Source organism: Lynx canadensis, chromosome E2 (genome assembly GCF_007474595.2).
Source record: "Lynx canadensis isolate LIC74 chromosome E2, mLynCan4.pri.v2, whole genome shotgun sequence".
NCBI lineage: Eukaryota > Metazoa > Chordata > Mammalia > Carnivora > Felidae > Lynx > Lynx canadensis.
The window spans coordinates 27,450,323-27,477,346 of record NC_044317.1 but is presented as its reverse complement, the minus strand read 5'-3'; the positions used below and the strand labels follow the sequence as shown (position 1 = coordinate 27,477,346).

Here is a 27,024-nt window from a genome sequence, read left to right as displayed (position 1 = left end):
TCCTCCCACTCAGGTCCAGTTCCCCTTTACCTCTGTGGTCCTACTAGGCCTGCCTCTGCTCTGCTTTCCCCGCCTGTGCCCTGGCCTTTCCTCCAGCGCCCTCTCCGCTGCCACCCTCCATAGAACTCTGCCTCACCACCGCCTCCTCCAGGGAGCGTGCCTGATTCCCCTGACCGACTTCCAAGCCCTAGAGTCTGCACAGCACCGTAAAGGTCTCTCGAGGCCCTTAGCATAGTCACGGACTCTAGGACATTCCATCTGGAAGGTCCCTTGGAATCCATTTCATAGCTGGGAGAACTGAGGAGGAATAAGCCACTTAATCCCGGGCAAGGAAACCACCTCTAAAATGTCCCTGGTCTGTGCTGCCTCCAAAGTGAGGCGGAGAGGTGCCCTGTGCCCCACGGTTCCTCCCCAGACTCCAGCTCCGGCTCGCCTCCTTGTCCTCGTCTTCTGCCCCCTCTTCCCCGGTCAAGCCTCACTGAAAGCGTCCTGTGTGCGGGCGTGTCTCATGGTCTATGGTCTCCATGTCACATCGGGACCATTTCCCCCAACAGAGTCCTGTGCTGTTCCTCTCATTTATCTCTGCACCCACGCTAAGTGCTTCCCTCGTGTGAAATGCCCCCTCCTCCTTCTCTCTTTTTTTTTTTAAAAAACTTTTTAATGTTTATTTTTGAGATTGAGAGAGAGGGAGAGAAAGAGAGAGAATCCGAAGCAGGCTCCAGGCTCTGAGCTGTCAGCACAGAGCCCGACGCAGAGCTCGAACTCACAGGCTGTGGGATCATGACCTGAGCCCAGGTCGGACCTCAACTGACTGAGCCACCCAGCTCCCCGGTGTGAATCCTCCCAGTCACAAGGCTCACTGACTGCCGCCTCCATGAAGCCCTCCAAGGTTTCTCAGCCAGAAGCAATATCTCCCTGCCCTGGGCCCCAGCCCTTTATCTCACCTGCACATTCCTGTGTTGGGGCCAGGCCTCGTCCCCTCTGCCAGCTGCTGCACACCCTCCCATGGCCCCTGGCACAGCACCTGACATGCAGCAGGTTCTCGTTGGCATGCTTGCTGCTCTGATCCCTCCCTTGCTAGGCATCCTGCACCAGCAGGGCTAGTCCAGAACCTTCTGCTCCTGCTGTCACAACCAATTCCCTAGAAGGGACAGGGGAATTTGGGTCCTTCTGGAGAAAAATTCTGAGTCTGTGGCAGAACAAGGGGGACTCAAACCCCACTCAGGGGGTTTCCCCGGCAGTGGGGGCTGGGGTGGCCTCGCCGGTAATAAAGCTGCTAATTGTCATCTTAACAGTCCCCTGTTGTCCAACACAGAAGAGCATTCCGTGGCCTCTGTGGTGGGTGGAAAAGCCACTGGGCAGAGGGACTGGAGGACAGAGAGGGTCATGAGACACTCCGCCCATCAGGGGCAGTATCGGCAGAGACATCCTCTGCCCCTCCTAGGACCCAGGCCCTCCCCAAGCACCTCTGGTCATTGGCATTTCCGCTGGGCCTAAGGCTCTGTCTCCAGGCCAGAGCTGTTCTTTCCCGGGCACAGTCACCAAGGGCACCGGCACCCGTTCTCCTGACCAGACAGGCTTCCTCCAGCTCTGCAGGATGGGGCCTGCTGGCTGCCTCTCTGTTTGGGGTAGAGGTTATCCCCACTGTCTGCAGGAAGCCAGCACCGAAGATGAGCGCAGGCAGGAAGATCCACTCCCTTCTCCGCTCTGCTGCACAGGCAGATGGCAGCCTGTCCCAGAGACAGGGAGAATGGCTCAGCCAGACAGGCTGGGGACAAGAACCCCTCTAGCTGCGGCTTGAGGAGTGGGTGATGTGAGCCTATGAGAAGCAGAGAAATGCTGCTGTGAGATCCACTAAGAGAGGACCCCATCTTTCTCAGATCTGCCATTCCGGCAGGGTCCCTGGGACAGTCCAAACATCCCTCCACGGGTGGTGAAGTGAGGCCCAGAGAGGGTCTATGAGCTGCCCAAAGTCACATAGCAAGATGGTGACAGAGGATCCTGCCCGAGGGACGTTTTGCCATGGACGGGCGCTCCCCCCCCCCCACTCCCCGCATGAAGCGAAGCAGTCATAGCCTGCCAAAGTGGCCCTGGGGGACAAGGAGGAGCACTGGCCTCGCCCTCCCTTGATCTTGACCATGGCTTCCTTTCACAGGTGCCCTGTGAGGACCGGCAGGCAGGATTACAGTCTGAGCACCTCCCTTGGTGGGGCTGGGTTTCAACAAACAGCGCCTGCTGTGGTTATCATCACCGCTGATGACAATTTAACAATGGCTCCAAGTTAACCCAGAGCCAGCTGTGCTGAGAGGGCCCCGTGCACCTGACAACATGTTGCAGGGGCCTCATCGCAGCTGCTCCTGGTCCCTTGGGATACAGTGGAGCCAGGCCCGGATCCCATGTGTTAAAACCAAGGTCAGGGGTCACCCTGCTGAGATGCTGTCCACCTGGAAGCGGGCACAGGACTCTCCTCCTGGTTAAGGGACTCCCACCGTCTGGCCCAGGGGAGCCCTAGGCAGACAATTGGCCATTCCTCTGGTGGCCGGGGGTGTGGCCTGATGCAGGGATGCTGCAGCCCATGGGGTGGATGGAAAGTCTGTTCAGGGCCTGGCTCGCGCTGGACCCTGACCACGTGTCCACTGTAGACCAGGTCCTCACAGACCCTTGCGTGCTGTTCTGCAACCCAGGGTGGGGTGCCCCATGTGGGGGAACCGGGCTTCCAATCTGCAGAGGCGCCCATTTGGATTAAGTGGTGATTAAAACCTGTCGGGCTCTGGTCTCCTGTGTCAGGGCCCTGCTTGGGGAAGCCCCCCAACCAAAGTCGTGTGGGCCCCAGGCCTTTCTCAGAATGAGATGGAGCAGGGGCACTCCCTGTGAAGACGCCCTGTGCCCATGCGGCCTGCGGACTCCCCCTCCCCCACAGGAGGCCTTCCTGGAGGCGGAGGGGGAAGCTCCTCCAGGCCTGGACCTCAGGTGCCGAAGCAGCCCTCTTGGCTCCTGCCTGGCTGTCCCCACCCCACACACAGGGCGCGATGGTGCTTGAAGGAGGCTCACCAGCCTCGGGGCAGATGCTAACCCGGTTTAGGATAGAGGCTTCTCAGCCCTGCTAATAGAGGAACCAAGAAATGTCCCTGTGAAAAGAGAAGTATGTCACTGTCGTAGCCCCCGGACACACATACCCCACCTCTGTCCTCAGCTGAGTGCCCATTCTCTGGAAAGCCACAAACATTCCAAGACCGCATTTGTGCTGAATCATCTTCAAACTCCACTGCTGTAGGGAGGCATGTGGGGGGGGAGGTGACAGGAGGTGGGGCAAGGTCCCCAAAGAGGTTAAATAGGTCACCTCCACACTTGGCTGTCATCCTCGTCTCTCCTGGAGCAGAGGGATCCACACGCACAGATCCTCTCCCGGGCTCCTGGCACCATGATGTCCCTGAAGCTGCTGCTGCTGGTCATGCTCCTCCTGGGGGCTTCTCTGCAGGTCACCCATGCAGGTGAGGGCAGAGGAGTGTGGCCGAGGAAGGCGCCCTGGACAGGAGGGGTGGGGGCACTGAGATCATAGCAGCAACACTCACTATTTATGCATGAGTTACAGCCCACCTGCTCCTGCAGAAGGGGGAGGCCGGTGGCAGCCGTAGGACTTTGAGGGAGGCAGTCAAGGGAAAATGAGGAGGAGGGTGGGGAGGACGGAGAGGAGGATGCGGCCCCCGAGCTTGGGGATCAGCTTGGGGAGGAGCAAAGTTCTGGCCCGTCTCGCGCCACAGTGGTTGTGGGGCAATGACCGGGGCTGTGTTTTGACAGTGGAACACGACCCCTTCTTAGGAGTCTTGGTTAGCATCTGTTTTATTAATGGGTCTACACTGAGGGAATCAGCATGAACGCGGCTAGTTCCCAGAGCATGTGCAAGAGGGAGGTTTATATGCAGTTGGGGGGGAAAGGACAAAGTAAGACGGGATGTGGGAACACAGCTGGTTAGCACCCAGCCTTTGCCCGTGACTGGTCGTTTACTCTCACTTCTGTAAATCACCGGCCAGGGCAGCATCGTGGGCTAGTCAGACCAAGTTCTGCCCCCGAGATGGCTGGAGGACAGTTGGGGGCTTCTTAGAAAACACTCTAGCATGGCATTAATTAAAGCCACACGTCTCTGGTTTGCCTGTTTGCAAGTATTGGTACTTTATCTTGTGCAAAGATAAGGAAGCCGAGCCCCAGGAAAGTGTCTTCACGCCTTGGGCTTCCCCATAGTCATCTGTGAAATGATAGTACCTGTCTCTAGGTGCACTGCGGAGGACCAAATGAGCTCCTGCAGGCAGAGGCCCAGCCCAGAGCCTGGCCCGGAGGAAATTCCAGGGTGGTTTGGGGCTGGTATTTGAGTGTGTGCACACACAGGTGCACACTCATGCAGACACACGGGGACAACACATAGATGCATGCCAGTATATGTGCACAGACCCCCTGAACACACACAGAGACGTGCTAGCACACACACACACACACAAACACCCAGGACCCCCGCAGCACACAGATCTCACACACAAATGTGTACACACAGATACACACACACACACACAGACACGCAAAGACACACCTTCACAGACACACACAGAGACATGCACACACAACTCCTCCCAAACACACACAGATATACGCACAGAGAGACACATAAGCACACAGGGACACCCCCCCCCCCAAGCACAGAGACCTCATGCACACACGTGTGCACATACTGACACACACAGACACACACTCACAAGATCCCCCTCCCAAGAGACTCCCAAACACACACACGTGGACCCCCTCTGATACCACACACACACACACACACACACACACACACAGACATGCACACGGACTCCCCTCCACAGCCATGGACCCCCCCACCCCCCACACAGACACTCACAGAACACCTGTTCCTGTCTCCCCTCTCCGTAGCTCGAGCAACCAACGTGGGCCGGGAGTGCTGCCTAGAGTACTTCAAAGGGGCCATCCCTCTCAGAAGGCTGACAGGGTGGTATAGGACCTCGGGGGAGTGTTCCAAAGACGCCATCGTGTAAGTGTGCCCTGACCCCACCCTCTGTCCCCGCCCTTGCTCCTGGGAGCTCAGTCTGGGAGAACGCAGACCCAGGAGCTCCCAGAAGGGCCACTGGGGAGAGGAGAGAGCAGGGCTTTTGTGGTCCCCTTCCCACTCGGGCCCTGCTCCTCAGGGAAGCCCCTGCACCCCACATTGTGAGACCCAAAAAGCCCCAGCCTGTGAGGTTCAACTCTTCATTGATTTATGGGGAAACTGAGGCCCCGAGGGAGACAGAGCAGCCCCATGTCACACGGGCAGTCCAAAGCCAATGTGGTCACTTCCCATGGCTTGGTCTGAGCCGGGCCCCTCCTGTGCACCCCTAATTCCTAGGCTTCAGGTGGGCATGGGTGTAGCTGAAGTAGGGGGGCAGAGGCTTTGCAGTTCTGGCTCCCTGGGAGGGCCAGGACTGGCAGGGACCTTGGGAAGGTCAAGAATCACTGAGGATAGAGCCTGATGTCTCAGATCTGTCACCGATGTGCTATGTGACTTCAGGCAAGTTCTTGCTCCTCTCAAGGCCTCAGGGTCCTGATCAGTGCAGAGCAAGGCTGATCCTGGGGCTCTGGGAGGCCTTCTTGCCCTGACGCCCCCTGGACGGGGTTTCTCCCTTTTGTGTAGGTTTGTAACTATCCATGGCAAGTCCATCTGTTCCGACCCCAAGGACCCCAGGGTGAAGAAGACAGTCAGATATTTGCAAAGCATCATGAACCCTGTGCCCCAGGAGTCCTGATTTCTGCCTGGACCATTTGGAGACTTCCTGCCTCAGTTCACGACCCCAACCCCAAGCTGCCTGAGTCCAGTGAAGACCCTACAAGGACAAAGAAGACCCCTGCCCTCTTTTCTGGTCTGGAACCATGGCACGAAAGAGCCCTGATTAAAGTCTCTCTTTGTACCTGGGCCAGCGTGTTCTGTCCTGGGCTCTTTGTGTCTGGGCCAGCGTGTTCTGTCCACCTAGCCTGTCAACACCGGAAGGGCCCTCAAGAACATCTACCTGGTCCTGCCTTGTCCAGGCCAGGAAGGGAAACTGAGGCTTAGAGGGGGACATGGCTACCGCAGACTACATGTGAGGGAAAGCAAAGGCCCCGGTGACAGCGGCCCAGGCAGGGGAGCTGAGGGGGTCTGTGGGATGAGCCCAGCCTCCAGGAGGCCTTCCCCAAGAATGGCTGCCCATCGGGTTCTCTCTCCCGCTCCGATGCCTCTGGCTCCTGTGGACCGTGGGGCAGCCTGCCATGATGGCATTGTTCTCCCAGTTGACCCCTTTGTGCGTCTGTCAGTCCTGACTCCTCCACTGAAGGGAGTTCCGTGAGCCAGCCAGGGCACCCCACAACCTACATGTTAAGAAGGATGGGGGATGGGGAAGTTATGGACTCCCTTCCCCCAGACCCCTCTGTGCAAGCCCAACTCAGGGCTGGAGCCACAGCGCGTAGGGTGCTGGGGAGAATTAGGGTCTTTGGATTCTAGTTCTGTTTCACTCTCCTGATCAGCCGGGGCCTCATGGCTTCTCTCTCTGGGATGCTGTCTGGGGGCAGGAGCACGGGGTCCTTCTCTTCCTAGGGGTCTGTGATCTGCCTTGTCCGAGGAGGCTGCAATTAGGAGTTATTTTTAGGCAAAGTTTTGCCTCCTGTTTCCCCCTTGTGGTCAGTTGTCTTCTTGCAGGCCCGAGGACAGACCCAAGCCCACTTTCCAGTAGGGGCAGGAATAAAAAAAGAAAAACAACAATAATGAGGCTGATGGTGAACTGGCTTCTTTGTAGCCCCAGGGTCTCCTTGCCCCCAGGTGGGCTCTTCCCCTGCCCTGATCCCAAGGAGTACCCCGCCAACGACTGCCTTGGACCTGGAATCCTGGGACGGCCTCGTCTGAGTGCTTTGTGAAAAAGTGTCTTCTGGATCCACTGGGTGGGGCCGCAGGGTGGGGGGTGGGAATTGGAGGAAAGATGATCTCAAAGTAGAGGGAGGCAAGAAGGAGCCCCTGTGACAGCAAAGGAGAACAAGGGCTGGGGCGGGACCCCTCACCCTTGCCGTCCAGAGCCTAAGACACTCAGAGGACACACATTTCATCCACGTACAGAGAAAAGTTGTTTTAAAAGAAACAAAACCTTTTTGTCCAAGCGAAAACTTCCTCAGAGGCCCATTTGTAAACTCAGAGGAGTAGAGCTGCGTGGTGGACAGTGAGGATGTTTAACAGCAAGATCAGGATGGAACGTGGGTTGGGGGGCAGCGAGCGAGATGCAGAAGAAGGGATTAGCCACCATATCCCTCTGCAAAGGGGCCATTAATGAATTGTGACTCGGGGACTCCCCTGACCGGTGAGAAATAGACCAGAAAGGGACCAGAGAACAGAGAACAGTGAGGGCTCTGGCATCACATTGTTCCTTCCACCAGGAAGGCACGTCCCCTCCCTTGACTGAAATCCAGTGTCCCTTCAGAGCTCAGCGTGGCTGTACTGACCCTCCATCAGCCCCCAGCTCTGCCTTCAGCCTGACCTCTGTCATACCCTGCCCCCTTTATTATAGTTATTGCGCGCTTGTCTTGTCAATGAGCTCACGGTGGGGGGGTGGGGCTGGTATTTGAGTCAGGCCCTGGCTGACTCAGTCCCTGCCTCATTTGTAAGGGGGTGGGAGAGAGGTGCTTCGTGCATAGTGGACATTTGATTTACATCTTCATCAGCAAGCCCCCGGCTGAACTCCACGAGGGGCAGACACAGAGAAGGAGCAATCCCGGAGGAACCGGTGCTGTGATAAAACAACCAGATTTCAAATTTGGCCTTTAAGCGGAATTTAGAATCGACTTGCTCTGCGCTTGGCCACCAGAGGGCGCGTCGGCTTCCCGATAAAGATTGAGCCGAGGTGCCTGACAGCCAAGGCCAGGCCTTTTTGCTCTCGCCAGGGGCCGGCCTGGTTTACCCACTTCTGATTGCAGCCACTCAGGGACCGGGTCAGGGTGTCTGTGTTCAGTGCCCATACACACATGTTCGTAGCGGCGCTATTCATCATTGCCAAAAGGCGGAAGCAGCCCAAATGTCCATCAGTGGACGATCGGATAAATAGTGGCGTATATACACGATGGAATAGTATTCAGCCCCAGAAAGGAGTACTGATACAGGTTGCAAGGCGGATGGACTCTGAAAACATGCCGAGAGAAGCCAGACACAGAAGGTCCCTGCGGTCACCTACCATTCCGATAAAATGCCCAGGATAGGCAAGTCCCCAGAGACACAATGCAGCTGGCCGTTACCAGAGGCAGGGAGGCTAGGGGATAAAGCACAGATGCTTGACGGGTACAGGGTTTCCTTTGGAGGTGATGGAAACGTTCGGAACTAGACAGAAGTGATGGCTGCACAACACTGTAGAGGTTCTGTTGTTCACGTTAAACGGTTAATTTTGTGTTATGCCAATTTGACCTCAAAAGGACACGTTTCATATAAGCTCTTTTCTGCAGAGAAATGATATAAAAGCAGCATGGGTGTGCTGTGCATCAACTTCAGGAGAGAGAACACCTCTGGGGAGGGCAGAGAAGGGAGAGAAAGGGTTAACACAGCTGTGAACGCCACACGTATTAAAAAAAAAGAAATAGAGTTGATCTAGACGGCCTCTCCTCTGCTGTCCTGCCAGCTGCTTCCTTGCAGTGTTTTCAATAAACTTCTCCTTTTTTTTTTTTTAAGAGTTGATCTGAATTAAAAACAAACAAATCCAGCTGTGTTACAGTGTATCTAATTGTATTTGAAATCTGGCTTAATGTAAAAGAAAAAATGTTGAAGTAATTGTAAACGGAGAAGAGAGTAAGGGAGGAAGGGACTTTTGACCGCCTCTGAGCCCTGCTGAGCCTAAATGCAGCTTCCAGATCCTCCAAGGCGGAGGCCTCATGCTAGACGGTGGGTGCGGGGTCAGGTCATACCTGGACCACCCGGAAGTGACAACGGAAAGTGAGATCTGACGCCAAGGAGGGGCTGAGTGGAGCCTTCGGTCCCTAGCCCACTGTCCAGCTGTCCCCACCGCGCTCCACCCTCCCTGTTCCCAAGTCTGTCACTGTGACAGAACAGCCATGGAAGCAAGGGAAGACTGAGGGAACAGAGAAGCACAAACCGGAAACTTTTCTAGACCACAAAAATCTTCATTGCACTGATTTACAAATCGCATCACCCTGTTTTAGCGGTAAGGGAACTTCAGAATTAACAGTGAGCGCCTCCTCGATAACACACAGCACTCTGCATGTGCTGGGGTCAGGGACCGCAGCTAGGAAAACCGTTATCTTTAGTATTGAACGTTCTGTACCACTTTTTCCTTCAATGTGTAGATCCACTCTTGCTTTATTTCTGGAAAATTCCTTGAATTGTATCTTTTTAAAAAAATGTTTAATGTTGATTTTTTTATTTTTTTAACGTTTATTTTCTTGAGACAGAGAGAGACAGAGCATGAAGAGGGGAGGGTCAGAGAGAGAGGGAGACACAGAATCTGAAACAGGCCCCAGGCTCCGAGCTGTCAGCACAGAGCCCGACGTGGGGCTCGAACTCACGGACCACGAGATCATGACCTGAGCCGAAGTTGGCCGCTTAACCGACTGAGCCACCCAGGCGCCCCTAATGTTTATTTTTAAGAGAGGGAGAGAGAGAGAGAGAGAGAGAGAGAGCGAGAGAGAGAGAGAGAGAGCATAAGTGGGGGCGGGGCAGAGAGAGAGAATCCAAAGCAGACTCCAGGCTCTGAGCTGTCAGCACAGAGCCCGACATGGAGCTCAAACTCAAGAACAGTGAGATCATGACCTGAGCCGAAGTCAGACACTTAACCAACTGAGCCACCCAGGTGCCCCTCTTGAGTTGTCTCTAAGTGATTATTCCGAGATGCTGTGTTTCTTTTACCTTCTGTGACTAAATCATTTTCTAGCTGATTCTCTCATTTACACTTCGTTTTGGTTTTCTCAGAGCCCGATGTGAGACTCGATCCCATGACACTGGGATCATGACCTGAGCCAAAATCAAGAGTTGGAAGCTCAAGTGACTGAGCCACCCAGGTGCCCCTGCTTCGTTTTCTTACCCCTGTCCTCACCGCCCGTTTTTAGCATTATCCATTCCTCCTAGCTCTCCCTCTCACATCGACTTCATCTTTGGCATTTTAGATTTCTTCATGCCTTGCCTCAACTCTGCTATTTCAGGTTTCCATCACAGGAATCCCTCTCCTTCTCCTCATGCCTTATTAATCAGTTCTCAGCTCTTGTATCCCTGTCCCGCACTTTCTACATTTGTGTGATTTGCAGCAGTGTTTTTGGTCACAGACAACATTCATCTGCTTTGTTATTCTTATGACTGGGTGTCAGTTCCACTTTTACAATTTTGAATGAAATTTTAACTGGGCCAAAAGATTTCCCGGAAGTTCATGTCAGAGAAGTGCGGGACTGTGTTCTGGGCTGGCGGGCATTTTCCTGAAGACCAAGGGTTTTTATGGATGGATTTTCCTAGGTGTGTTTTTTTTTTTTAGTGAAATTTCTTATAAATACAAAATAGTTAATGTATATGTAAGGTATACAAACCAATAATAGAATGAGCACCTGTACACCCACCCTCCAGCTTAATAGAATCTTCCTTCTGCTTAGAAGACCCATTTCTTCTTACTATCTTCCCATCGACCTCCAGAGACAATTATGTTTTTGAATTTTGTGTTTATCATCCTCCATTTTTTTTTTTCAACGTTTATTTATTTTTGGGACAGCGAGAGACAGAGCATGAACGGGGGAGGGGCAGAGAGAGAGGGAGACACAGAATCGGAAACAGGCTCCAGGCTCTGAGCCATCAGCCCAGAGCCCGACGCGGGGCTCGAACTCACGGACCGCGAGATCGTGACCTGGCTGAAGTCGGACGCTTAACCGACTGCGCCACCCAGGCGCCCCTATCATCCTCCATTTTTAAAAAAATTTATTTATTTTGAGAAAGTGCCAGTGGGGGAGGGGCAGAGAGGGGGAGAGAGAGAGAGAGAGAGAGAGAGAGAGAGAGAGAGAGAGAGAGAGAATCCCAAGCAGGCTCTGCACCGTCAGCATAGAGCCTGACACGAGGCTGGAACTCATGCACTGAGAGATCATGACCTGAGCTGACGTCGGATATTTAACGGACTGAGCCACTCAGGCGCCCCTCTCCTTGATTTTCTTTAGTTTGTCACATACGTGTGTGTATACACAATATACATATGATATGTATCTCTAATGTTGATGCATGCTGTATGTTTTCAAACTCTGCGCTTTATAGGAGAGGTGAGGTTTTTCATCCGCACACTCTCCCGTGACTTGCTCTTGTGGCTCTGCGTGGTGTGAGACTCCTCCACGCTGGTGTGCATAGCTACCCCTCCTCCTTTCTCACCATGACTCATTCATCTATCCTTTTGTTAAAGGCCATTTGGGCTACTTCCAGGTTCCAGCTATTACAAATAGTGCTGCATTGGTTAGCTTGTCTTCTGGTGCACGTGTAAAGAGTTTCTCCAGGGCAGTGGTTCTCAATCCTGGGTGCATTTCAGAATTGATTGCCTGGGAAAGTTCTGCATGTATGCGCACACCCTAAGTCCTATCCTAAAAGATGGACTTAATTGGTCCTTGGCAAGGAGGGCTTCCAGCATAGGTGTTTTTGTTGGTTTTTTGAAGCCACCCAAGTGATTCTAACACACAGCCAGAGTTGAAACCGACACTGTAGGGTGTAATTGTCCAAACCAATCCCATCGGCAGTGTGTAAGAATCCCACCCGGCCGCAACTTCACCAATCCTTGGTAATGGTTCCATGTGTAGCCCACCTCTCCCTGCCCAGCAGACAGGTGGCTGTAAGACGGTCACAGAGCAAAGCCTCTCTTCTCCTGCTCAACAGCCGGTGCCTCTTGCTCACAAGGTTCCCTGTACGATTCTTCCCTCAGCCCCACTGCCTGCCTGCGTGCTTGAACCCCGTTATAATCAAGGAAGGTGTGGTTTGCTCTGCTGTCCATCCCACTTAGTGCTTTAGAGTGACTTCAGGGAGAGGGTGAAATTCTAACTAAAAGACCTGATAGAGTTTACACACAAAAAAGATTAAGATTTCTCAGCCCCATCTCAGACTCATGACTGACTCAGAATGTTCAAGGGCATCGGGCACCTCTACTGTTAAAGGTCCTCAGCCGGAGGCAGGTCATTTTCTGTCACACCCAGTGTTCTCAAATGTAAATGGAGGTTATAGTTAGTGACATCTGAGACTGTTTAGGGCTCTAAAACCTCTCCTGAGGGGCGCCTGGGTGGCTCAGTGAGTTGAGCGACCGACTTGGTTTCGGCTCAGGTCATGATCTCATGGCTTCATGGGTTTGAGCCCCAAGTCGGGCTCTGCCCTGGCAGTGCAGAGCCTGCTTGGAATCCTCTCTCTCCCTCGCTCTCTGCCCCTCCCCCACTCACACTGTGTGTCTCTCTCTCAAAATAAATAAATAAACTTCAAAAATTAAATAAAATAAAACCTCCCCTGAGAACTGCGGTCTTCCAGGGTCACAAGGCATGAGGACCAGCAGTGTCCCCCATGTCTGCTCACTGTGTTGAATCCACCCGAGCCCCAACGGCCAGATGTGTGCTGCGGACCGGCAAGGCCTCTCTCCAGCCCTCTGGCCCCAACCCTGAGCCCTCCCACAGCTGCCCACATGGGACCCTTCACTACGCCAAGCGTAGCAGACAGGAGACAGGGTCATCCTTCTTGCCAGCAGCGACGGAAACGCAAAACAAGCGTCACGTCAGCAAGCGCCAGTGGCATTTGCCCAGAGCTCTGCTAGATCCATCCCTAGACTCTATTTGGTTCAGAATCTCGTGTCCTCGACCTGAAGGTTAGAGTTTTTTTGTCCTTCATCTTGACAACTGCAACAGAAGCAACTAACAGCATCCCAGCCATTCTCAATAAATATTAACATGAAATCTTGTCTGGGGCTGAATTAGTTTACTGTTGTGGCATAACAAATTACCACGAATCTAGGGGCTCAAGACCATACACATTTACCGCTGCAGATTTTGTGGGTCACGACTGCAGGCACAGTGAGGCCAGGCCCCTGCCCGGGGGTCTCACCAGCCGCAGGGGTGAAGGCCCCCTTCTCCTTGCCAGCCAGCAGGGTCTGCTCTTGGCTCCCAGAGGCCCTGCAAGGGCCTTCTCTCCACATGGCAGCTTTAGAAGGCCAGCACGAGAAACTCTTGGTTCTCTAGTTCTTTTAAAGGACCACCTGATTAAGGCAGCCCACTCAGGGTAAGCTCCCTTTTAACTGAAGGTCCATTAGGCACTTGAATGACATCTGCCAAATCCTTTCGCTTTCACCACGTGATGTAGCCTAATCACAGCAGTCATACTCACAGGTCCTCCTTAAACTCAGGGACAGGGGATCATACAATGGGGTTGGGGTCATCTTAGGAGCCTGCCTACCACAGGGGCTTTGGAGTGGAGTCAAACTAGAACTTAGCCACACCCATAAAATCCACCAGCAGGGACCAGGATAAACAAAAGCAGACTCAGAGAATGCAGTGCAGTTTCAAGGACAAACACCAATGAACATTTGCATTTACTGATAAAATATATAAGTCCTGGTCTCTCTCTCTCTTTTTTTTTCTTTTTTTTTTTTTTTTAAGTAATCTCTATGCCCATCATGGGGCTCAAACTCGCAACCCTGAGATCAAGAGTCACATGTTCTACCAACTGAGCCTGCCAAGGACCCTCCAAATCCTGTTCTCTTAAGTCCATAGTCTCCAATTTTTTGCCAAGATTAATTCCAAGTCTGTGTAACAAAGAGAATGAAAGATCTCCTGGTCAGAGAGATTTATTGTTGGTTCAGATTTCTGTCCTCCTTTCTTCTAAATTCTTACCACCCTGGCCTCTTCCAAAGTAGATGCAGAGAGGCCTGATCCTTAAATGTAGGACTGGCCCCACTGTGTGATACTAAGTCTCTCCAAAAAAGAAAGTTTTGTGGTCCAAGTTGAGCTCAGATGGCTGTGTCAGACCTCACACACACACAAACATACCCCTCTCCACAACCAATATGCAGAAGTACACAACTTTAATGACTGTAGAGTAACAGAAACCACAGGACAGGTACGATACAGTAAAACAGGGGTGGGGTGGGGTAGGGATAAAAGGACAGAGGGACACTGAATATGATCACAGCAACCAATGGGTGATTCCTTTGGTGCCCTGAGGTCATGAGACACTTGACTCCTGTCACCAACAACTGCAGGTTGAGTAAACCACCAGCTCTGGAAGACAGGCAGTGGCACTATTGCTGAGCTTAGAATCGGGGCAGGGCCTGCGTCACAGAGCGTTAATACTCTGAGTGTGAGGTTAGCACTGTGACATCAGGAGAGGGGCCTCCTCAGGACGCACTCCCGTTCCCTCACACTAGGTGGAGAAAGAGGTCCCCTGACTCAGAGTAATCAGGCCCCATTAACCTTGGTCTTTGGATACATAGCAGCGCTACACCCCACTGCACCCCACAGCCAGCTTCACACTGTTTACCCAGCACCCCCTGCAATCGGAGTTCGTGCAGAGAGTGAGCACATCCAGAGGAGGTGGGAGGAACCACGGCGGTGGGACTCGAGGGGCAGGAGCTGGCCGAGGAGCAGAGGTGCGCCATGGCGGCCCCTCCTAGGCGTCACTGAGATTGCTGGCGCTCAGGAGCACCTGCTCCCCAGGTTTGAAGGCCGGCATCCCGAGGTAGGGGCAGCTGGCACAGCGGAAGGCATCGCCCAGGTAGCACTGTTGAGGGAAGAGACAGTCATACGGGGAAGTGGAGGGTCAGCGTGTCCCAGATTCGTGGGCAAGAAAGGGATCCCTCGTTTCCTGACATGGCCATAGAGGCCCGATGGGAACGGCCGGTGCATATGTAGGTCCGACTGGGATCCAGATACCGAGAGTATTTAAGATCTCCGGTTTTACGACAATCAGCAGTCTGGAGAAGTTCCTTAGAGGCCGTATTTCAAATCATAGCCCAGCTCAGCCACATGGCTGAAGAGCATTCGGCCACGACGAAGTGGGAAGAACGGGGCCCAAACCGAGAAATGACAAGAGCTCCCCCCGGGGTGCGGGCATGCCAGCCCAGTCTCAGACGATGACCTCTCTCCTGCACACACGTTCTCACGTATTTGCCTAATTAGATATCTGGGCAGGAAGTGAGAGCGGGAGCTAGTCTGTGCTGGGTTTAGGACGATGCCCAATACCACTGGGGGTTTTGGTGAATACTGAGTAAAGATCCAGATATTTACGTTTCCACAAGCCGACTTGGGCTGGGAGCTCGCCTGTTCCTTTGACTTCTCTCTTTCCAGTTCTTCTGCGAGGCCACAGGTGCTGGGGGGACATCAGTAGCTTGTGAGTGAGACGAGCCACCACCCAGGGGCTCCAAATCCTTGGCAGAGCCCAAGCCCGCCCTCACACTTTTCTCTTTACACCAGGATGTCTTAACGCACACGCCCACAGGGCCAGGCTGATGATGTAAGTGTGAGGCCGTTTAGGGAGACAGAGTGGTGGGGAGCAGGTGGCCCTGAGGGAAACGCCCTGTCTACACAGGCCGGCCACTACTCAGCTTCGGCCGATTAACACACTGGGGAGAAGCAGACAGTGTTGGCACATTTTCCAAAGCTAAGGACAAACAGAAAGAACAAACAAACTGGATTTTTACTTGAAATCTCCTGATTTGTGAATGCTGGCAACTTTCACACTTAAAAAAAAAAAAACACCGATGACTCAGCAAGCCCACACGCCACCATTTAACTTTTTACCACCCTTTCCGTCCATGAAACAAATGCAAAAATACTAAGACCAGCGTTTTCCAGGTTAAGAGGACAGGTTGAACTCATGCCTCTACTTTACTTTCCCTCAAGGTCCCACCAAAACTGGAGGGAACACATAACCCCCCAACGACAGGGGCTACGGGAAAGGGGACAGCAGCAATGCAGTGCCAGGTGCTGCAAAGCAGGAGGGGAAGAAGTGACTCCGACTGAGGGGAGCTGAACTCTGAGCAGGCAGTGAGGAAGCCACCACCATGTAGGTGGCCGACCCCCAACCCACATCACACCCCAAACCCTCCAAAGGAACTGCTTGCACCAGAAAGGCCCTTCCTTCTCTGCGAATTCTAACACCCCAAAGGGAAAGACCCAGAGATACTGACTTTGCCGAGTCCCCCACAGGCCCACCCTGGCTCCTGTCACTAAAGCACAGCCAACAAACTCCCCGCTGAGCTCAGGGCTCCCAGGGAGCTTTCTGTCCTCCACTCTTATCTTGGAGACAACCAAGATTCGTGGGAGGTAGAAGGCCTCTACCTCGAAGTGAGAGACCAAGCTAAAAAAAAAAAAAAGAAAAAAAAGGCAACTTGGAAGAAACAGAGACTATGCAGGGAGGAAAAAACCTACAAAGAACTATCACTAACCTCGGGAGAAAAGAGAAGAGATCACACCCACAAAATAAAAATAGGACACTGTGCTTAAAAAAAAAAAAAAAAGTCATAAGAAAAAAGTCATTCCACAAAAATGGAATCTTAGAAATTAAAAACATGGTGGTAGAGGGGCACCCTGGGTGGGTCAGTCAGTAAAGCTTCTGACTCTCGGTTTTGGCTCAGGTCATGACCTCATGGTTTGTGGGATCGATCCCTGTGTCAGGCTCTCTGCTAACAGTGAGGAGCCTGCTTGGGATCCTCTCTCCCCCTGCCCCTCCCCCACGTGCACACATGTGTGCTCATGCTCTCTCAAAAATAAACAAATATTAAAAAAACGTAACCATGATAGAAATAAAATAACTTAACAAAAGGTGTAGAGGATAAACCTGCAGAATTTCCCAGAAAGTAAAGCATAAAGAAAATGTGAAAGAAAAAAATTCACAGGACTATTAAAGGGATCCAACATCTTGAGTAACAGGTCACAGAAAAAACAAAGAGAGAAGACAAAAGTGGTATACAAAATTAAAGAACATTTCCCAAGCTATGGACGTGGCTTCTAGACTGAAAAGGTGTATCGAGTGGCTAGTGCAAGAGATGTGAACAGACCCCTCTTCAAGACATATTGCAAAATGATACTGGGGATAAAGACAATTCTACAAACTTCCAAAATGGAAAAAGAGGTCTTACAGAAAGATCAAGAAACTGAATGGCCCCAGATACCTCTTCACAGAAATGTCCTCAAAATGATGTAAGAAAATTATTTCCAATCTAGATTTCCATACCTAAATTAGCAATCATGTATGAGAATAGAAAAAAGGCATTTTTAGCCACACAAAGTGTGCAAAACAAAATTTACCTCGCAAGTAGCTTTTCTAAAAAAAACTATTAGAGAATGGACTCTACCAAGAGAAAAGAGAAAACCAAGAAAGAAGCAAGGGATACAAAACACGGAAAAGCTAACGTAAGGCAGACGGAAGGGAACCCTCAGGGGAACAGTGAAGGGGACTCCAAAGATTTCCGCACTGCTGGGGACAAGGTCACACGTGTGCACGGGGCAGGGGCACGAGAGACAGACACGCTGAAGGCTGCCACTGTCACCAACCAAGCTGCCATCAGGCCACTCTTTTACCCAAGGGTGGGCAAGCCAGCCTAGGGCCTTGGCTTATGTTGACCGTGTGTGGGCGACACTCAGCGTGCCCTCCCCCGACACCCGGAGGCTCTGCCGAGGACACGTGTGTTCTGCCGTGGTTGCTCCGCACAGGAGAGCTCTGGTCCCGGCGGGTTTGGATCAGAACACGTAGAGCAGTCCTTCCCTCTGACCACACTTCTGCTGGTCGCCAGTCACTGCGTCACTCTGCGGCCCTGCCAGCGCTCTCCCTGTGCCAGGCCCTTGGTTTCCGAGAACTCCCTCGTGACTCTTCCTACCGACTCCCCTGGAAGGGACCCAGTCCAGACGAGACTGCAGATCTTATCTTTCACCGGGAGACTTCACAGATGTGGAATATTGACCTGTCCTTGCCTCATCGGGGGTGGGCTTATTACTCAGGTCTTCACGACTGAAGAATGTATTATTTGGAGCTTTGCACTAGGTGGTAAACTATCAAATAAGCCAAGAATGATTAACATAAACTTGGGAGAATGGTAATTTGTGACAAGAGGGAGCAAGACGCAGCTGAGGGAGCCTGTCGAGCGGACTTCTGAGATACTAGTCATGTTTCCGATTCTTCACCTGGGTAATCAGTACACAGGTGTTCGTTTCATTACTGTTTAAAGTGTACCTGATTAAAAAAGTCCTCTGTATATATGATAGATTTCGCTATAAAATATATATTTTAACAACAGTCAAGTATTCCGATTCCTTGAGACTCAAGAAGCCACTAGAAGCAGCCCGGCAGACCCTGCTTCTGCCAGCACTCACCAATTTTTGCAGGCCTTCCTCTTTTTCCCTTCTCCACATGAAGGAGCCCGCAGGGAAGCTGGATCCGGCTTCTTAAAATCTTCTGGATCCAGCAGCTCATCGGAGTCAATGAGATCCTGGAGAGTGTTCGAAGAAGTTAGTGACACGGTCACGATCTCTGCTAACAGAAGGCTGAAAAAAGGGTTGTGGTGGCAGTGGGTTTATAGGGTCCACGTAAAGAGGGTCTCCACTGCCCTATTCTGGGCTGATCATCACACTCCAGCTGACCACTGGAGGGATCTAAACTATGTCCACAGAAGATGCATTCGGTTGTGAGGGGACTGGGAAGTAATTTACAATGTGCAGAGAATGTGAGTGCGTGTGTATGTAGGGAGGGAGCAGGAAGAGCAAAAAGAGAAGTGTTATATTTATTCAAATATATGAAGGGCTGTCATGTGAAACAAGGGAATGAAATATGTTTTATATCATTCCCGAGAAAAAGACAAATAACGATACATACATGTGTGCAATTCTTTGATAAAGGTGTGGACAATTCATCTGTAAGCTCTACGGGGGCATGAACCGTAGCCTGTCCTGCTATCTCCAGAATTTCAACAGTGGCAGAAATAAAGAACTTTACTATAGACAGTACTGATCAAAGATGGGAAAGTGTTGCTCTTAAGACAGTGAGCGTTCAGTGACTTGCCCAGACAAAGGAGCCAATAAAATAAAACTGACAAACTTTTTTCAGGTTCACGCATGCCCACAAGAATCTTTAACATATCACATGAAGTGAGAACAAGAAAACCTGTGAGGAAAAGAGATGCCGAAAAAGAAATGTAAAATGCCACCAATGCGGAGTTCCCTCCTGAATCAAAAATGCCAGTGACAGGCACAGCCGCAGTGCTGGGCTTTACGGCTGCAAGTCCGGAGAGGCCACTCCCAATGACGACCACTCATACCCGCAGCGAGGCCTACAAGAAAGCAGCGCAGAGCCCGCAGTGCCCACAGTGCCCGCTCACCACGCTCTCGTCCTCCATGTCGTTGGCTGAGAGGGTCCAGAGCTTGGCCGCTGCAGGGTCCACGGCAGGCTTCACTGAGTCCAACCCACAAAAGAAAAAGAGCTCCATAAAAGCAGCCAGAGACAAACCACAGGCATACGTGAGCCTTCTACTGAGACTCTGGGAGGGGACGCTGGACTGGGAGTCAAAAGGCTTGGGTCCGAGGCCCAGCTCTACCACTTAGAGAAGGCACGGCCTGGGGCCGATCGCTTTGCAGTGACAGAAGCCATCATTTGCTAAGCACTTGCTTTGTGTCAGATACTATGGTAAGTATTTCATATACGCTACCTAATTAAATCCTGGTAAGAATCTTACAAGCTAAGTATGTGGTGTCCTAATTTTATAGGTGAGGAAGCTGGTTCCCACATTTAGGCCACTTTTACAGTAAAGAGCCACAAACAGGAGTCTGTCCAATGCTTCTGACTTCACTCCATGTTGCTGTGTCCTTATCTTCGTTTCTACCCCTAGAACCTGGGGCTAATTGTACTCCCTACACCTACTGCAGGGAGATCTGAAGATCAGAGAGAAAGTTGCCAAAAACCATCATAAATAGCAAAGCTTCTGACTCACGTGAACCTGTCACGTACAAGAAAATCGGCTCCAGAGCCAGTGGCGGTGGTGTAACACAAACCAGCTGCAGACACAAGCCTCACACCTCCCGGCTCTATCTGGGTCAGGGGTGGGGTGCAAGGAAGGCCCTGAAAGAGCGGAGCCCCGAGTCTGTGGGCAGGTCCTCAGATGGGCCTTGGGGGCAAGTGCATCTCCACAGATCACTGTGCAGCTGAATGCTCAGGCCTTCCGCAAGGCAAACCGCTCATCGAAGCCGTCCCTACCCATTCTGGAACCATGACTCCGAAGGCTGGGATTCCAGAGGATTTCTTAAAGATTTTGGCTGGCCAGTCAAAGCAGAGCAGTGTGAACGTACCTGTAAATTTTCTCATATTTCACAGCTGGGACAATTTCTCTCAATTCGGGCCTCATGTAATAGTGATCAGAAGGGTGAAGGGGTGGCAAAGGGCAAGTGCAATTTTCTGAGAAGAAATATGTTCACAAGTGGCTTAAGATCCTCAAAGTAAGAGAAGCTGACTTTACTAGCATGGAAAAGACAGGAAGAGGAGCAGGGCACTCTTAGTGGCCATGACCACCAATGGGAGATCTTCTGAGAATAAATGTCATGGTTCTGGGGTGTGGAAAGACTTTGTGAGCTAAACCACATGCTCAGGCCTCTAGAATCTGGAGGCCTCAGTGTCTTCTGGTGCAGAAGGGGTTGAATTAAGTAATACCTATGCATTATGTCAGATGTGGATCTGAATCTGCCCAGGACAACAGTACATTAAACATTCTTCCATTAGGAAATGACTGAAATTAAGGAAGAAGTGGTCCTCTAGAGACATCACCACCTCTATTCAGATCTCTGGCTCGATGTCTCACATGTCCTTCTAGGCCCACCTGGACAGAACAAGGTCCTCAGGCCAGTCTTACCTGGAGGAGAAGACTTCTTGGCAATAGAAAGCTTCAGTTGACTAGAAGAACCCACTTCAAAGTTGGGTTTTTTGCCTGTGATGCACAGAGAGAGCAAGCTGTCACTTTGGTAACCCAGATGTTCCTGGACAGACTGTACCTCTTCGGGGCTCAAGGGTTCCCGCAGCAGCTGGAATTCAAGACACCAAAAGCATTAGGCCACACTCTTTCCACAAAATAACGTTGTACTATGTCTACCTATACAGGCGTCAAATACTCATTTCTGTGTACTAAGCATATAGTAGCACCAGATGACAGATGTCACCTCATGCCTCACATTCGGTTTCTCAGTGACCTGTCCCCTAGAGTGTCATTCCGTCTGTGTGCTTACTTTGAGCCAACCCTAAATTATTTACCAGACACCTGTCTATTAGGTACAAGGCACTATGCCAGTCATTCTGCGGGTTGTAATGATTATGATTATGAAGATGAATCAGACATGTTGAACAGACATGTTGAAAAGGATCACAGCCTACAGCAGGGAAGCATGCCCACAACAAAGAGAGTGGAAATGAATTAGAGAAAAAGGACCATGCGGGAGGGAAATGTTTTCTTGGGAAGAAGTAGCAGACGATTGATAAAGGTAGAAAAAAATGTGGAAATGCCACCTCTCTGCCCAACAACTACGGAATGGTTGAATAAATCTTAGCCCATCCATAGCACTCAATATTGTCACATCATCATTAAGGATGAGGGGCAATGCACTGAAGGTGGGCAAATGTCAAAGATATTTAGGGGTGCCTGGGGTGCTCAGTCAGTTAAGTGTCTGACTCTTGGTTTCACCTCAGGTCATGATTTCATGGGTTCATGGGATCGAGCCCCATATGGGACTCTGCACTGACAGTGTGGAACTTGCTTGGGATTCTCTCTCTGCCCCTCCCCTGCTCGTGCTCTCTCTCTCTCAAAATAAATAAATAAACATAAAAAAAATATATTTAAAGGTGGGGGGAAAAGCTAGTGACTGAACAATGTATATATACAACCTTATTTACACTTAAAAAAGTCTCTCTTACACACACACACGTAAATATATAAAAAAGGTCTTAGCAGCCACACATAAAAAATGTGTTGGTGGCTTCCTCTGGGAAGGGAAGCGTGAGGAAGGCCTACACGTCACTTTATGTTTATAAGCTCTAGTATTAACTGAATTTTGATGAGCATCGCTTATTTAGAATATAAAACAGAAACCCTAAACTAAGAAAAAAATAAGAAAGAGTGGGTGTAAAGAAACTAAGGCCCTAGGTCATGTGGCAAACAGGTAGTATACCAGCGATCATGGTATAGCACTCACCTCTCACATAAGAAAACTTCAACATCAAAGAAGAATGTAGAAATATGAACACCTCCATTTAACCTCAGTCTTTCTACTGAACTATCAGAGATGGCATTCCCATCCCCACCCCCCATCCTGCTCCAGCCTCCCACCAAATATCTGAGGACGGTCCCGGTGCCTGTGTCGCTCCTGGGCCTAGGATTTGTGTCCATTAAGGGACCTGTGTTGCGCTCTCCCTGCCACCGTGGCCGCCACCCCCACACCAGTACTGAGACTGGAACACACCCCAACCCACACAGGCGCAAGCGGAGTCTCTTCAAAGGACAGGTGTTCCAGAAAGTTCTGTCTTTTGCGGCATCACGTATCTTAGACACAAAGCACTTCCCGGCTTGCTTCCTAGCGTACGCGACACTGTGCACCTCACCTTCAGGGCTGTTACTCCCCTGAGTTTCTCTGTACTGACTCACAGAGATCCTGGGTGTGGTCGCCCAAGGCTTCAATTCCCAGCAAAGAACGTTGTCTACCAACATACCTCTTTCACTTCCACGAGACCAGAAAGAGTCAGGGCCGAGCACAGCTTAGATGTCGTTCTCACTTTGCTATTGTTAACTGCCGAGAGGAAAACCCCAATTAGTACTTCATGGGACAAAGCAGGGAAAATAATAAAGGCTCCATCCAATTTGGGTCAGCAGCCAATAAAACAGAAATGGTGAAGGCATTCTGACACATGCTTTTGGTTGGTCAAAGTGCTCTTACCTGTGCTCTTAAGTGTCATATAGTACTTCCATTGTTACTGTTTCTTCTCACTCTTGGCTTCTTGGAAATACCTTCCAGGGGATGTTGGATAACGAGTGAGAAAGAGGCTGAGGAAACGTTAAGGCACTGACGTTCTCTCTGTACACTTCTGTGCAGCCACCCGAACTCTATGTTCCCAGCAAAGAATGCTGGTCATCTGCGGTCTGCGTCTCAAATTTATACGTCCGCACAAACACCTCTACGCATTTCAAAATACATTCGTTCTCTTATTGTGTTTATAAGTTAAGTCATCACATATTGATGGAAAAAGTTAAAAAATTCAGAACTGGACGGTGTTTTGACAGCTTCACCACGGAGCAAAAACGAGAGGCTTTTACCTCCTGGATTCCATCATTAGTTTCACACGAGTCAACAAGACCACTCATCACTCCCAGACTTCCAGTCATTATTTTCTAACTTTTTATTCTGAAATAACTATAGGTGCATAGAAAGTTTTGTTTTGCTTTGTTTTAAAAAAGGGCCGTTCACCTCGTTCCCCCCCCCCCATGGTAACATCTGACGAGATCGGGTGCATTCAGGGTGGTATGGCCGTAGACGCCCCCGCCATGGTTAACATCTCACAACTATAGCACACCGGTGAAGACCAGGAAATTGTCACCGGGAGTCCACGGCGCTACCCAGATGTCACCAGTTTTACGTGAGCTTGCTTGCGTGTGTGCAGCTCTGTGCAACCTTACCACGCTTGCAGCTTTGTGGGAGCACTACCACAGTGAGGATCCAGGATGCTCCATCACAAGGAGCCCTCTGACGACCCCTTTACCGCCTCACACATCCTCTGCCTCCCGCTCCTAACCCGTGGCGACCCTCAATGTGGTCCCCATCGCTATAACTTTGCTATTTCAAGAATGATGCGTGAACAGAAGCACACAGCATGCAACCTTCTGAGCCTGGCTTTTTCTCACTCGGCACGATTCCCTGGAGAGTCATCCAAGTTGCTGCACGTATGAGGAGCTTATTCCTTTTTGTTGCTCCAGAGTTTTCCACGGTATGGACGTACCACAGTTTAACCAGCCAGCCTGTTGAAGGACCCAGCCATTGTCAGATGGGCAGTTTCCTTCTATTTTACTACCGAACGGATCAAAGGTCACAATTCCTTCAGGTGCCCTGCTTCAGATTTGTACAATCATTTACCACCAAGGAGAAGGATCTCCAAATGATACCTCCTACTCAGAGAGATGCAGTAAACATACCTAAAGATGGAACGCTGTTAAATTCTAGTCTTTCAAAGGAAGATTTCCTTACCTACAGCTGTCTCTACTGGCTCTTTCAGAAAGAGACATCCACCGGGCCGAAGGATCCGGGCCATCTCGGCCAAAATCTCAGCGCTGTGCAGAGTGGTGCTCCCAGGAATTACACCCGACAAAATAACATCAAAGCTAGATTCTTTGTGGGCAGCTGAAAAGAAGGAAGACTCTACTCAGCAAGCACCTGGGCCCCAGAGGCAATCTGCCAACCCCTGCCAAGCCCCCCTCGAGGGCTGCAAGCCTGGCCCTGGAAGAATGAACACCGCCCCCTCAAGCAAATGTTACAAGGCCACCATCACTAGCAAGAGGGGCCATGAAGCTGCTGTTCTCCCTCAGTCTTACTAATTCTGTATCCTTTCCTATGTTTAGGGAAAGGAGTAAAAAAGAAAGGTGGCTTAAAAAATGCGGAATATTTAATAAGAAACAACAGACTTCTACAAATCAACTACACTCTGAAGTCCACTGTATCTCAACTGAAAAACAGCAGCGTGGCCACCCACTGCTATCGTCTGCCACCCAAAACAACTCGGACATTGAGGAACCACATAAATGCAGCAGCCCACCAACCCCTGCCGCCCTGCAAAGACGATGTGTGCAGGCACTCACACTGCAACAGCTGGCTGATGTTTTCCACAGACACCTGGCCCTCGCCGCCGGTTAACGTTCGAAGCTTCTCTACCAGATCTTTTAGAGCCTCCGCCGGGGATGACTTATCCCAGATCACTGCCACAAACTGGCCAGCCGAGACCCCGTAATCTGCCATTCCTGCAGTGCCAAGGGACCTACAGATGACGAGACAAAGGAAAGTCAAGACGGAGCAGAGACGAAAGCATAATTTAATCCATGAGGAACCATCAGATGTGATTAGAATCACCACCTTAATTCGGACCTCTCGCCAGGGAATGCTGACCACATTAGAATATCTTCCTGTAGATGCTAGAGAGGTGAAGAAATGAACCCATCTCAATGGATCATAACCCCAACTTTCCCAAACAAGGCAGGCTGCTACCCTGATGAGAGGCCTGTCTTGGCAGTCAAGTTAGGAAGTTGAAGGCAGAAAGATTATTTCTGCCTTGATTTGAGACAACTCAGCTTGAACAGAATATAAAACACACAAGACGCTCATTAGGCAAAAGTAGGACTCAGTAAAGAAGGCCAATAAATGGGCAGATATAACCCAACCACAAGCTTAATTTTCTTTAGAAAAAAGACAACATATTTTTTTTTAATTTTTTAATGTTTATTTATTTTTGAGAGACAGAGGGATACAGTGCAAGCCGGGGAGGGGCAGAGAGAGAGGGAGACACAGAATCCAAAGCAGGCTCCAGGCTCCGAGCTGTCAGCACGGAGCCTGACACGGGACTTGAACCCACAAACTGTGAGATCATGACCTGAGCTGAAGTCAGATGCTTAACGGACTGAGCCACCCAGGCGCCCAGAAGACAACATATTTAAATTTAGCAAATTGAATAATGATATTTTCCCTTTCATCAAAATATGAAAATTCAATTCCATTGAATCTGCAATGATCAATACTACCTACTGTCTTTAACGTTTAATGTTAGTTACCCAGACTGTTCAAAACACTTAAAATACATGATCTCAACTGAACCTCAGCACAACCTTAAACTAAATATTCCCATTTTACAGCTATAAAACTGAAGCCATGGACTTGCCAGGTCACACAACTAATAAATGTTGTGAGATAAAGACCTGGAATTTGAAACCAAATCCATATGACTGTAAAGCCCATGCTTTTAACCTATGGAAATCCCCTCCCCCCACACCTTGAGGCAACTTTCTCTTCCACTGGATACTGAGATGAGTCTAGAATGTGCTCACAATGAAATCAGGTCAGGCGATAGCATTCTACTTGGCTCCTCCTTTCTTTCTTAAACATTAATGCCACCAAGTTTCCAACCTAAAATAGCTCTAATAAATGGCATAAAGGCAGAAGCCGTGGTAGCCAGGTCAAGCATGGATCAGTGTTGTGCTGAACACTCCTGTCTTCTGCAGAAGTGGCTAACTCAGTCACAATTATGCCACCGCAGGCACTCGGACTGAATTTAAGCCACATCCACTACATTCTTCCGTCCTCAAAAATACTCACTTCAGGGGCGCCTGGGTGGCTCAGTCCGTTGAGAGCCAGACTTCAGCTCAGGTCATGATCTCATGGTTCATGGGTTTGAGCCCCGCGTCAGGCTCTGTCCTGACAGCTTGGAGCCCGGAGCCTGCTTCGGATTCTGGGTCTCCCTCTCTTTCTGCACCTCCCCTGCTCACACTCTCTCTCTCTCTCAAAAATAAAACAATAAAAACTTAAAAATATTCACTTCAAACGACCTGCTCCTCCACCTACAAATCTTAGCCAAATTAGCCAGTCATCCTTAAATACTATAGTACTTTGGTTTTGTCACTCACTTCCTAAAGAAGTTTATTTTCTAGGTGAAATCAAGTCATTCTTCTGGAATCAGGTCCTCCATAAATAATCTGGCTCCACCTGGATCTCCCACTTCTCCCAAGTGAATCCCTCCTTGTTCTATGAAAAACCTTTGCCTTTTTGCTTTCATCATACCTTTTATCCAATTGCTTCCATGTAAAATGTCCACTTCTTATTATCCCGACCTGACTGCAAGCCCCAGTAAAAAGGATGCCAAGTATTATCAGACAAGCAACATTCCTTAGTCACTGAATCGTTTTTAAATCCTTAAAAAGTACACAATAAAGAAATGAAACTTTTAAGCTTTTAACAGGCACAGGATGTTGAGGAAGA

General features: G+C 50.4%; 2 protein-coding genes across 2 annotated transcripts in view; one reads left to right on the top strand and one right to left on the bottom strand.

The window, feature by feature from the left end:
- Window positions 1-3,331: 3,331 nt before the first annotated feature.
- Window positions 3,332-5,946, top strand: CCL17 (C-C motif chemokine ligand 17). Its single transcript, XM_030299644.1, has 3 exons — window positions 3,332-3,491; window positions 4,927-5,044; window positions 5,681-5,946. Exons 1-3 carry the CDS (start codon window positions 3,422-3,424, stop codon window positions 5,790-5,792), a joined length of 300 nt encoding a protein of 99 aa, XP_030155504.1. The 5' UTR covers window positions 3,332-3,421; the 3' UTR covers window positions 5,793-5,946.
- Window positions 5,947-14,058: 8,112 nt separating this feature from the next.
- Window positions 14,059-27,024, bottom strand: part of CIAPIN1 (cytokine induced apoptosis inhibitor 1) — a 16,654-nt gene continuing 3,688 nt past the window's right edge. Inside the window, exons 2-9 of the mRNA XM_030298117.2 lie at window positions 24,861-25,036; window positions 24,253-24,405; window positions 22,727-22,803; window positions 20,883-21,051; window positions 19,362-19,435; window positions 18,361-18,476; window positions 15,277-15,358; window positions 14,059-14,770 (exon numbers count right to left, since the gene is read on the bottom strand). Of these exons, the coding sequence (XP_030153977.1) occupies window positions 14,660-14,770; window positions 15,277-15,358; window positions 18,361-18,476; window positions 19,362-19,435; window positions 20,883-21,051; window positions 22,727-22,803; window positions 24,253-24,405; window positions 24,861-25,017 (939 nt within the window). The 5' untranslated portion in view covers window positions 25,018-25,036 and the 3' untranslated portion in view covers window positions 14,059-14,659. The remainder of the gene's footprint in view (window positions 14,771-15,276; window positions 15,359-18,360; window positions 18,477-19,361; window positions 19,436-20,882; window positions 21,052-22,726; window positions 22,804-24,252; window positions 24,406-24,860; window positions 25,037-27,024) is intronic.